Consider the following 12,942-nt stretch of genomic DNA (forward strand, 5'->3'; position numbering starts at 1 on the left):
CAGGAAAACTGAAAATTCTATACTTACCCATCTGTAATTTTCCTTTCCGGGCACCACCAATACATGGCAGCATACAGGACCCTCCCATGGCTTTCGCCTTTAGTACTTGTTACATACCTTTCTCCGTTCTGCCCTAACATTGACTAGTCGCTGAGGGCCACAATTCACATGTTCAGACCCAGGTTTTCGGCTGACAGTCCAGTCTTTAAACACTTTAACAACAGCTGCTCTTGAACATTTAACGAATTCTGCTGTTTTGCTGATACTCGCTCCAAGCTCCAACAATCATCTCACGTTCAAAGGCTGTTAAATCGTGTTGTTTCCCCGTATCTTCAGAAACAAATCACTTCTACTGTCGTGGTAAACAACCTGCTTCCCTATTTATAATGGTCTGGCCCTCTAGCAACTTCATCGCGCAATTATAGCTAATTTGCCTACAAACGTCAGGTGGTCATAATAATCTGACTACTCGGTGTGTGTGTGTGTGTATATATTCACACACACTAGAATTTGTTGCTTTTCTTCATTATTTTTGTTCCTGTAGATGAGGCTGGGCTGAAGTGGCAAATCATCGCTGATCACAAGAAAAATATTTTTGCATATGACACAAACTGCACAATACAAATTCTTCATGTGACTTTAAAAATGAAAATTATGTAGTGTGTTTTATATATATTTTCTACATTTATTTTCAGTATTAAAACAATACATTTAAGTCTTCTAAATGGCATGTTGTAGATGAATATTTTATAATTTACCACTTGCAGCGAATAATTGATTTGGAGGTGTGCTTTGGGTTAGGTCAAATTTCTCTTCATCTTCAACCTGTAGGTTTTAGGCCAAAATTGATTGAGATTTGGGACTGTTCCAGAAAAAACAGCCCCAAAGCATAACGCTGCCACCATCATGCTTTACTGTGGGTATGGAGTTCTTTTGGTGATGCACAATGTACTTTGTGGAATTATGCCCAAAAAGTTTAAGCTTCATTTCCTCAGACCCTAACACATTTTCTCACATGCTTCTGTCAGACTTGATGTAGGTTTTTGCAAAACCTAGTTGGACTTAATTGTATTTCTTAGTAAGAAAAGGCTTCTGTTTTTCCACCCTATCTCACAGCCCAGACATAGGAACAATATGGGAGATAGTTGTCACATGTAGTACACAACCAGTGTTTACCAGAAATTCCTGCAACTCCTTTGATGTTGCTGTAGGCCTCTTAGCAGCGTCCGGGACCAATTTTCTTTATTGGTTTCTTTAATTTTGGAGGTATGTTTAGTAGGGCTGCAACTAATGATTATTTTCATAATCGAGAAGCTGGCCAATTATGTTTTAGATTATTCGGATTAAAAGATTTTTATTTAAATTTTGAATGTTTTATTATTATTTAGTTAATTAATGTTAGTTATTTACTTAACTATTAGAAATGTAATTAACTGTTATTTAATTATTAAATGTGGATTCATCATTAAATATTTAGTGGACATAATTTCCATTCTTTTTGCATAGCTCTCATCCCTGGCATGTCACAGAAAGAACTTGTGCGGGAAGGAAAACATTACCAAACATACTCCTCTCACCAGATGCTTTTGTCTGGGGGAATCCAATTAGCTGCACGATTGAATCCGCATCTTGACGCACCAATTCATACGTACGAGCTGATTGGCTAGAGCTGGGCCAAATTCTCAGCACAGGAGAGGATATTGCTAGACACACTGCACTCAAAGCTGTGCATGCAGTGTGTCATGGGCTTCGCAGGCTTAATTAAGTTTGTGACTGACTGGCGCCTCCGCCCATCTTTGTGCCGGTTGTTATGCCACTGGCTCCACTCACTGCGTGCGCACACAACAGATAGACCATTTCTAAACAAACTGTTCATTGAGTGGGTAACTTTTGAGGAGAGAGGAGCTATTCAGTGTGCTAGCAGCCCTCATACAGAAACCAGAGGGTGATGGGGAAAAGTCTTGGAAGCCTTAGGGGCTTTAAAAAAACCAAAGGCCAGGGACTGAGCTAGTAATAACAGCAGGCTTATCCTTCAGCTTCAGTGCTGTGGGGACTGTATCAATGAAGAAGAGCTCCTCACTCAAAAACAGCACGAACTCCAGAGACACATAGCTCAGATCTGATCAGCGGTGCGCTGACTAGCAGGCAGGGTTACAAAAAGGTCAAATGTAGGAGTGTGCTGGGAAGACATGGTAGCTCGTCTTGTCATGGATATTTTGGTTGGACTTTGCGCACAAATCTCCGGTGCACTAAAAAGGTACACGTTCGGTATTAAAATGCGCCCAGCACAAACAATCCCGTCGCGCTTAAAAGCGCGCTGCATTCAGTTCTTTCTGTATAAGGGATGAAGTACTTCTTTAGCGCTAGAATAAAAACCCGCACACTACTATGCCGGTTTTTTACACTGAACGCAATAAACTCTGTGACAGCTTTACAGCTGTATGTCCCGGCCGATGTGCGGGCATCATAGGCATCAACCGCCGCCCCCTCCGCCGATTCCCCCGAGTAGCGGCCGCCGCTGCTGCAGGCACAATCCCCTGTCAGCTTGGCTCTGCCGCTGAGGAGAGGATTCGCCGTACAGGCTCTTATGTTCCTCCGCCCACCTCTGCTGCTATTAGCTGGGAGGGAGAGTGCAGCACCGTCATTGGCTGCCTGGGTATTTGTCAGCAGAGCGGGAAGGGACCTGCAGACTGCAGTGGAGGCACAACAAGGCTGCTTGGGGCTGCACATGGATGGAGGAGACATTGATGCTCCCCCCTCCCCCACCTGGAGAGGAAGAGGGCATGCCACATCAAGAGGACAGAGCACATCACCACTGTAAGTCCCTTTTCTATTCTACACCACTGACCTTCCCACTGCGTCACCTTACTGACTTCCGTGCACTGCGTCACCTTACTGACTTCCGTGCACTGCGTCACCTTACTGACTTTCTGGCAGTGCCCCTCCCGAGACTAGACTCTGGATCCGCCCCTGCTATGGTCAGGGTCAGAAACCAGCTAGGCAATCTGAGATAAATCCCTGTATAACTAAAGGAAAATACATTTTCTGCTGAAAGGGGCAAAGATCTAGAAATGCCTGAAGGAGCAGGGAAGAACACTCTGATGATGAAGGGGCTAACACAAACAGCTGGGGGTAACAGAATTCACAATTAAGGTGTGCCGCATGCAGAACTGGATCTATTAGTAGACTATGCACTGCAGTCACTTGTGACCATAACCCCCACCACCCCTTACCATGCATAGGATTAGACCTGTAGCAGCCACAATGGTGGTTGGCAATTTACAGGCTCATGGAAGAAGGCAGGGCATCAATTATGGAACCTAGGCAGCCGTCAGCAAAGATTGGAGGGTCGAAGAGCCAAAGATTACCAAGCTTCAATGCAGGTGGGCAGCAGAAATGAGTCAAAGATCTGTGTTCCATATGGTTCTGTATAAGGAGCAACAGCAGGGAGATGCTTCCTCAACACTGCCTGGCAAGAAAAGAGACTGCAGAGTTTGTGCGCCCCTACAACATTTCACCCAGGGGAATGGCATCTGCACTTTGCACACAGCATTCTCTCTCTCTGCCCCAAGGCAGGTGTAACAGGGGAACAGTGTTTGGTGCCCAAGCAACTAAAGAGGAAACTCCCAAAGTACCTGGTCTGAATTAGCCTACTCACATGAGACGGTCTTCAAAGACAGCAATACCACAGCACTGGACCAAAAATGTGCTCTGCAGTTAACAAATCAGATCTGAGTCTGGAACGCAGTGCCAGAGCCTAGTGCCCGCAGGTTACTTCCAGGCTCATCCTGTGAAGGTCGAGTCTCTGTTAGGTCTGACGGACTAAGCTGTGAGGGAAGGTGGGGAATCCAGTTTTTAGAATTTTGATTGAAAAACAGTTAAAGCTTTTTTTTAAGCAGAGCTGAAGAATATATATTTTTTTTTTTTTAATTTATGTATTTTTTAAATATTATTTATGCTTTTAAAGTAGGCATTTATTAAGCCTCTGTACTGAGAAACTCAGAAGGTTATATACAAAAAAGTTATTTGTTTTCTCTACTAATAATGAATGCAACAGTTGTTCAAAGATCAAAATGTATACGTAGCCAAACAAAGGGTAGGGAAGGGTAAAAACCAGAGATGCACTGAAATAAAATGTTTAGAGTGAAACCGAAATGTCAAAATTTGTCAGAACTGTTCACACCAATGTTAGAGCAGTACATGAAGGGATCAGCCAATATTTCACATACTGCTCTGCATCCTGAACCGTTCCCCCCCCTGCTGCAGCTCTCCTCCTGCAGATGCAGTCACTTCTGACAGTTTCTCTCCTCCCCACTCGGCACCGACAGCTGGAATGGCTCTGTGTCCCCCCCACACCTCTGCTGACACAGGCGGGGAGAGCAGTGGGGATACAGACCGAAGTTTGCAGCTGACGCCCAGAAGGGAGGAGAGAAACCTTTTTTTTAACGATTCGGCATTTTGCCCATAGTACCATTGGCAGCAGCTGAAATTTCGGAGCATCCCTAGTTAAAACCCATTGGGTTATTTTTGCTGTCTATTGGGAAACATTTCCTTAATTTCCTGCCCCAGAGACGCAACAAGAAGTTAAAAGAAATGTTCCAAAGTTAGAGGAAATCCGCTCTTGGTTGTCCCCTGAACAGATGCCCCCTTGCCTCTTATTGTGGGAACAACCAAAATGTTTGATTTATTAAGACTTTCTTTGTACAGGTGACAATGGTCACCTGTACAAATAGAGAGGGGTAAATCTCCCCAATGACAACAAAAACAGCCAAAAAAATTCTGATCATCTAACCACATGCTATCAAAAATGTAACCACATGCTATCAAAAAAAAAGTTTTTCCTTGAGCTACACTTTAGTTGTGCATACAATTTGATGTAGAACAAATATTTCACAATACAAAACAGGTAAAAAAAAAATTTAAAAAAAAAGAAGGAAGAAGGGGTCAGTTTCCTTTAAAGAGTGGAAGAACAGTTTCATCCCAGGTTTCATCCCAACGTATTTGTTTAGATTCACGGAGATTTTGTCGAAACGGCTTTAGTTTATTTGAGTCACTTGTAAAATTAGTGAATAACATCTGTAAAAAACCAAACAAAAAATTAAAAAAAATAGGTGAGAAATAAGAAAACCCTCTTCCAATACAGTCAACCTATAAATTACAGTAGTAACAGTTATTAGGCCATGGGTTTGAGAGAAGGCATCAGTAATTGGCTTTCATATATTGACAACCTAAAAGGAGAAATGATGAGGAGTGGGGAAGAGAGTAAAATGTACACGCCCCATAGTGAATTTAGTCATGAGTGCTGTTCTGCTTGGGATGAACAGAAGCTGAGAGACAAATCAAGGTACATATAATATACCAACTAAATTTAAAATTAATTTAAATCCTACATTTGTTTTTTTAACCCCTTAATGACCAAGGCCTTTTTTTTTGCACCCATGTTATAATCCACATTTTAGGCCTGAAAATTACTTCAAACCCCCAAACATTATATATTTTCTGAAATCCAAGACCCTGTAGAACTCAATGGTGGCAGCTGCAAATTTTTATGTTGCATGATATTAGCGCAACGAATTTTTAAACCCAAAAAGTTTGTGAAAAATACACTGAAGTTAAATTTAGTGCCCCGAAACTCAATAAAATACAACTTTTTAAAATAAAATATAAAAGATGAGGTTACAATGAGTGAATAGATACCAAACATGCCCAGGTTAATAATTGTGTGCGTCTGTGGAACGGCGATACATTTCAGGACAGTACCCCAAAGAGTCCATAAAACAACACTTTAAAAGCCCCTACAGATCATTTAGTTTAGAGATGCACATAAATATTGGCCCTATAATTATTGCTCTCACGCTGGCGTGCGTGGCGATACCAAACATGTGTAGCACATTAGTCGTTTTCATATGTGGGCGCACCCGTGTTTACGTGAAGACTCGTATAAATTAACTCAATACTTATTAATTTTACATTTAGCATTTCCCCACCGCTGATCTCTCCTTTAGCTGTCATTTCTCTGGCTGCTAGCCAAAGAAGGAGCTGGTGAAGCAGATCTCTGCTTCATCAGCTTCTTTTTGGGGGGGGGGGGTCCCTAGGTGACATTAGGGGTCTTTGAGACAAGTCTCCAGTAAGTAACAAGCAGTTAGGAGTACACACCCAAACAGAGAGGGCGGGACCTGGTCCTTCAATGAACTGAGAGAAAAGGATTTTAAGGCGAGTACAAAAATCCTATTTTCTCTTCCGTTTATTGAAAAAGACACAGGAAACATATCTAGGATCATGTACCGTAGGGACGTCACAAAAGAGTACCAGGCAGAGGGGTGGGCAGAAAAAAACAATACCCCAACAGAAAACCCCATCAAAAGGCCGCCTGCAACACCTTGCACCCCAGACCAGCATCCGTAGATGCCAAAACATCCACCATATAGAACTTGGTCTTCTGTTCATACCTTTGCCAAGTAGCGGCCTTACAAACCTGAGAAACCGAGGCACCATGACGAAAGGCCCAAGATGCCCCAACAGCCCTTGTAAAATGGGCCTTAACAGAAAAAGGAGGCTCACGCCTCTTAATGGCATACACCTGAGAAATCGTGTTACGAATCCATCGAGAGATGGTGGCCGAGGATGTGGCCCGGCCCAACCCAACCAAGGACCATCCGCAACAACAAATAAGGAATCCGATTCACGGAAGGAAGATGTAGCATCCAAATAAACACGGAGAGTATGAACCACATCTAAACAGTGCAGCGTCCTCTCCTTTCTATGAACGGGCTTCAGACACAAGGAAGGCAAGACAATGTCCTCATTGAGATGAAAGGACGAAACTACTTAAGGTAAGAAGGACAACCGAGGATGTAGAACCACCTTGTCCCGATGAAGGACCATTAACGACGATTTGCAAGATAGAGCCGCCACCTCCGAAACACTGCAAACAGAGGTGATCGCTACCAAAAAAGGCCACCTTTTGAGACGAAGTCAGAAGCGGAATCTCTCTCAGAGCTTCGAGAGGAGATTCCTGCAAAGCCGAGAGAACCAAGTTCAGATCCCAAGGTGGCAACAGGGACCGAACAGGAGGAACAATACGAGTAACCCCCTGTACGAAGGGCAGGGGGTTAGAACAGCCAAGGCCGAAACCTGGCCCTTCCCCATACTCAAGGCCAAACCGTGATCCACACCACAATGCTAAAAAGGCAAAAATCCTGTTCATAGAGAACAAACGAGGAGGAAAACCACCCGACTCACAGCAGGCAAAATATGCCCTCCACGTGCGATAGTAGATCCTCCAAGACACAGCCTTGCAAGCTCTCAGCATTGTAGAAATAACCGCATCCGATACACGACGGTCCCTCAATACCTGGCTTTCAACAGCCACGCCGCCAAAGCCAGTGACTGTAAAGAAGGATGGCACACCGGACCCTGGGACAGAAGATCCGGATGAAGTGGCAGCCACCAGGGAACGCCCGTAAACAACCGAACCACATTTGCGCACCACGCCCTCCTTGGCCAATCTGGTGCCACGAGGATGACGGGAATGCCTTCGGCCGCTATCCTGTAGAAGACGCGACAAGAGGTATATCGGGGGGAATGCATAAATCAGACCGTAACGGTCCCACTGAGCCACCAGGGCATCCACCGCATCCGTCCAAGGATCCTGGGTCCAGGCTATGAACCAATCGACCTGCCGGTTGCCCGAAGACACCAGCTCCAGCACCCAGGTGTTCGAGACACGGGACAGCCAAAGCTCCGCAAAAAGTCAAAGATGGCCCCCCACCCTGGATTCCAGAGATGGGGGCAGACCTTTATGGGGAAAGGGGGCTTACCTGGAGGCTTGGAAGGCTTCGGTTGCCAGGGACGCTTGGCGGCCTGGGAAGGAGGCGGCTTGTTGAATTTTCCTCCCTTCAATCGAGGACGGAGGGGGGGGGCGAAAAAGTCGCTTGTGCGCAGAGAAAGAAGGACCGGGCTTTCGACGCTGGCCCCTAGGCTTTTTAGCCTGTGGCAGGAAAGTACTTTTACCACCCTTCAGATCCTTGATTATCTCATCCAGAGTCGCTCCAAACAAACGATCCCGGGTAAAGGGAAGTTCCGTCAGGGCATTCTTGGAGGTTGATCAGCTGACCAGCACTTGAGCCACAGAAGTCAGCGAAAAATAACCGTCGAACACCAACAGTTTGGACACCAGCGGCGCAGCATCCAGGGCCAAATTGCAGACATATTTCAGGCCCTGTACCAATTGTTCCGCTAGTTCAATGTAGGCGGGAGAAACATTCTCCTCAGCGAGACCCTGATGCAGCATCTTTGCTCATTCCGTCAGAGTCTGGGAGACCAGGGCCGAGGCCAACACCGGACGCATAAGAGTGCCGGAAACCAAATACATAGTATGCGAGACAGCCTCCGCCTTCCTATCCGTAGGATCCCGAAAGGAAGGAGAGTCCTTCACTGGGATAACAGTCGCCTTGTTGAGATGGGAGACCGGGGGATCCACCACAGGAGGGGACACCCACTTAGTTAGGAAGGACTCCTCTAACGGATAGCGTACCGAGAAGCGCTTAGGGACTGAGAAGGACTTGGTTGGCCGCTTCCACTCCTTATAGACGAATCCATCAAAAAAAGGGGATGTAGGGAAAAACCTTAGTGGAACGCCTGCTCTTATGCGTCCCAAACTGAACAGGTGGAAGCTCAGAGGAACTTGGAGCCTCCTCAATCTTAATAGTTTCCTGGACCGAGCGAATCAGCGCAGCGACTATCTCGCGCTCCTGAGCCATAAGGGAGGCGCCCGACTCATTGCCACTACCCAAATCGGGCTGGGGGGAATCACCCTGTTCAGGACTAACGGATGCCAGAGAAATTTCCCCTTCCTCTTCTGACTCCCCTGAAAGCACCAGGGAAGGTGATGGCAGAGTGCACTTCTTGGAGGACCTCTGCGTCAAGGCGCGTTCAGTACGCATCACAAACCCGTCCACAAAACCCCCCCCAAAGAACACGAGGGGGGCAAGGGAAACTGGGAAAGGGGCGCAATCGTACAGGCCGTGCAAAGAGGGCAATGGGCAGAAACCTCCAAAGAGAGACCGCAGCCCTCGCAGGGCACCGCTGACGGCTTGTTCCTGCAGTCCATGACCCAGGATCACAGACCACACTGCCCCCAGAGAGCCCACAGCAGGAAGGAAGAGACCCCAGGAGGTACTCACTGTCCCCAAAGGCCGTGTACGAGCTCCATCAGTCCTCTCCAGGCAGCCCCATGGCCAGTCACCAGATCTGTCTCCTCCTCAGCAGCAGCGTGTCCTCACAGCAGCGCTCCCCGACGAAAAGAACGCCTCAGCCGCTGGGCACGGAGCACACAGGGAAGTGACGTCGGAGAAAGGTCACAGCAGCCCATAACCAAGACGGCGGCCCTGGCATCAGACAAGGCGGGGGCTCAATTTGCGGCCGCCCAAGCACATGAGTCCGGCGGATCGGATTCTGGCGGCTGCGGCCCCCGAAACAGGACCAGTGCACAGAATCACCCCCCCAGGCCTCCACCAGCAATCGCCCAGTGGATCCACAGAACTCCTTCTTACAACAGGACAGGTGCGGCAATGAAGCAGCAGCCTTCAGTCTCACAGCATCCCAGGAGGGAGCAGATGGTGGGAAGGTAGGGGGGTGGAAAGGTAGGAGGGAGGGAAGGGAAACGAGACCCGCGGACCCCCACACCGGACACCAATGCCCCCGTAGGCATCTCCACCAAAGGATTGCCAGTTGAGGCAGACAGGAGGATCCCAAGTCCACCCACAACGTCCCCGGTCGATCCCTACATACATACCACTCATGAGGAGAGGGGGACACGTCCCGTTGAGCCACCACCATCATCTCCCACGCAGAATAGCAGTCAGGACGTGCAGGGACGGCGGAAGAATGCCTGCGACCGTAGTCGCGGCACCGCCAGTCTGTATGGAGTACTGTGACTAGGCGGCCGAGACCCCCAGTCACATGAACTCCACCAGGCGAACCCACATGCTACTCCGTCGAGACAGAGTGGTCACAGCTGACCCACCGTGGCAGAGTCTGCATGCGCTCGCCGGTCGCACAGGGGAGACTACAAGGATCTTCAACATCCAGCTTGTCGCCCTGATGACACTTGCTAGAAGATTCTGTGAAAAAAAACCCAGGAAAAGGGGGGGGTTAAACCTATTCTAAGTGTCAAAGACTTGCAGCAGCCAGGGAGCAAGAATACTGCAGTGTTTCAACACATTGGCTACCGCAAAGGTCAGTATATAACCTCTTCTTTACAGGCTTTTGACTTATAGGGAGACATTGGCCTCAAAAAAAAAAAGTGTGAGCACATCGTTCCATCTAAGAGAAATCTCACTGTAATGTTTCAACATTTTCATGTGTCACAGGCACTGCTGATTATAATAAATCCATGGTGAAATTTACAAACAGTCTAAGCATAATAACACTGCTCCCAAACTACCCTTAGGCTGGGTTCACACCTGGGCGTTTTTCAGTGCTGATCGAAGCGCTGAAAAACACTCAAGAAGTGAAATCCTATGAATCCCTGTGGGCATGGTTCCCACCTGTGCGTATATCAGCTCGTTTTGTCGCGCTGAAAAACGCCCTACGCGCGAAAAAGTACTTAAGTTTCTTTTTCGTGCGTAGGGGCAGATTTCAGCGCGTATCTATTGCTATTCCCGAGTGTGGCTCGGGGTTAACAAAGCGGTAACCTTGTCCGCGATCCCCGCTGTGTCCTCCTGCCGCTGCCGTCTTCCGGGTTCCATCCCTTACAAGCGTCTGCGTCGCAGGGTGGCGGAACCGGCGGTAGTGTTTAAAAGTTAAAAAAACACAGAAACAGATAGAGGAAAAAAAACGAGCGCCGAATGAGCGTTCATTGGAGAAAAAACATGCTTAAAAAACGCGCCTATAGGAACGCCCAGTTGCGAACCTAGCCTTAAGATATAGAAATATCCAGATTTGACATCACAAATAAAAATATTGTACATGCATTTGAGTCAAACTTAAAATGTGTGGTGTTTTTTTTCCCTTTACCTTTAACTGTTCAGCTAGTTCTTTATAATCTTCAAAAATCAGTCCATTTTCTTTGTGTTTTACAAGTTCATGTAAACTGTGAACAAAAATGATAAAAAACAAAAAAAGCTTATTTCGCAATGTTAAAATACTTTGATAAACTGTAAAGATTTAAGCTAGGTAAATAATTCAATAACCGTTACAGATAAATACAGCAGGGTGTATTTATTGTATATTACAGTGTTACCAAAATGTGTACTATGCTCTCAAACTTTGTAGTGTCTCAGTGTCACTGTTATAACCAAATACTACCTGGTTCTACCACCTACACTGCTGCGATAATACATCCACTGGATCCACATGCAATCCTATATAAACGGTTTTACCATTCTCCTTGATAAATCTGCCACTAGATTTTCATTTCAGTTCTGCACAGAAATCCTGAACTTGGCAGGGTCTGAACTGAAGACAAATAGCACTAGGGTTGCATGCTGCACACTATGAAAATGACTTTTAATTATATACAGTAGTTGTACATTAAAGCAGCTGCAGCAATACAATTAAATACAGTAGAAAATACATTTTTATGGTAACACAGCAATACTGAACTTTAACCTGCAGGAGGCTGCTAAGCATGATGTGGGAGCTTAAAGGAGAACTATGGGGTTAGGGCTTTTCCACATAGTTCTCCTTAGGGTAACAGGAGGACACAAACTAGCGTCCTCCCGTTACCCTAAGCTCAGTATACCGCGAGCTACAGCTCACGGTATACTGAGACGCCGCAGTATACCACGAGCTACAGCTCGCGGTATATACTGAGACGCCGCAGCTGAAGCGGATCCCGACAATTATGTCTGGATCCGCCCAGCTGCGTGAGTGACAGCTGGCTCTGCCTATCTAGAGGCAGAGCCAGCTGTACCCGCCCCCTCCCCCGTCTGTTCCGCCAGTCAGCGCTGGAGGATCGGAGCGGGGATGGGGGAATCCAGCCACTCCCCTGTCACGGCAGAGAGCCTCATTGTCCCAGGTCGGCTGGAACTATGAGGTGAATGAAAAGCACTCACCTCATAGTTCTCCTTTAACAGTACAGGGCCTAGAAGACAGAATTTTACCAGGCAACAGATAACAATGTTAGCAAGGGATTTGAGGGTTAAAAACTAGAGTGGATAGTCAGCCGACGCCAGAATATCAAAACAAGACAGGCACACAACAAAAGCACATAAGCACTGGTATGGAATCACAGTTTAGGAACAGAGACTTGTAGTCTGGGGAGGCTCTTGCCTTAGGCTCCATTCACACTTAGCGGAAAATCCCTCAATTTCCGCCGCAATATCGTGCATTTTTTGCTGCGCGATATTGCGAGAAGTCGCCAGACAATGATTTTCAATGGAGCTGTCTTAATGTGCAGCTCCATGTCGCCCGTCGCGCCTGCAGGACCCTTTTTCCCGAGGATGTTGCACAAATTTCCTTTTTTTTTATGCAGCCCGACGGTGAAGGCAGCTGGAACGTCGCCTGAACCGTCGCGCTGTACCATCAGCTGTAGAGAATACAAATCCCAGCAATACATCATACACTGTATGTATATTGTATTGCTGGGATTTGTTGTATTCCTCTATAGCTGGTGGTATATTCGGCATTGCGCTGTATAACCATTATACAGCGCAATGCAGAATACCACCAGCTATAGAGGAATACAACAAATCCCAGCCAGCAAGAATACATTATACAGCGGCGCAATGCACGCAGAATACCACCAGCTATAGAGGAATACAACAAATCCCAGCAAATGCATTATACAGCGCAATGCAGAATACCGCCAGCTATAATGTACTATTATTCAAATATGTGAAGCGGCGCCATCACCCAAGTACACAAATAATATGTGCAAAATCCAAATATTATAGTGAACAATACTATTTGAGAAAAAAATAAATATATATCAATATA

At 46.5% G+C, this 12,942-nt stretch overlaps 1 protein-coding gene across 1 annotated transcript in view; it reads right to left on the reverse strand.

The window, feature by feature from the left end:
• Positions 1 to 4,944: 4,944 nt before the first annotated feature.
• ALG1 (ALG1, chitobiosyldiphosphodolichol beta-mannosyltransferase) overlaps positions 4,945 to 12,942 on the reverse strand; it is a 42,706-nt gene continuing 34,708 nt past the window's right edge. The window contains exons 12-13 of the mRNA XM_018574160.1: positions 11,020 to 11,095; positions 4,945 to 5,076 (exon numbers count right to left, since the gene is read on the reverse strand). Coding sequence (XP_018429662.1) covers positions 4,945 to 5,076; positions 11,020 to 11,095 — 208 coding nt within the window. The remainder of the gene's footprint in view (positions 5,077 to 11,019; positions 11,096 to 12,942) is intronic.

The sequence above is a fragment of the Nanorana parkeri genome, unplaced genomic scaffold, assembly GCF_000935625.1.
Source record: "Nanorana parkeri isolate BGI_ZX_2015 unplaced genomic scaffold, ASM93562v1 scaffold2778, whole genome shotgun sequence".
Lineage (NCBI taxonomy): Eukaryota > Metazoa > Chordata > Amphibia > Anura > Dicroglossidae > Nanorana > Nanorana parkeri.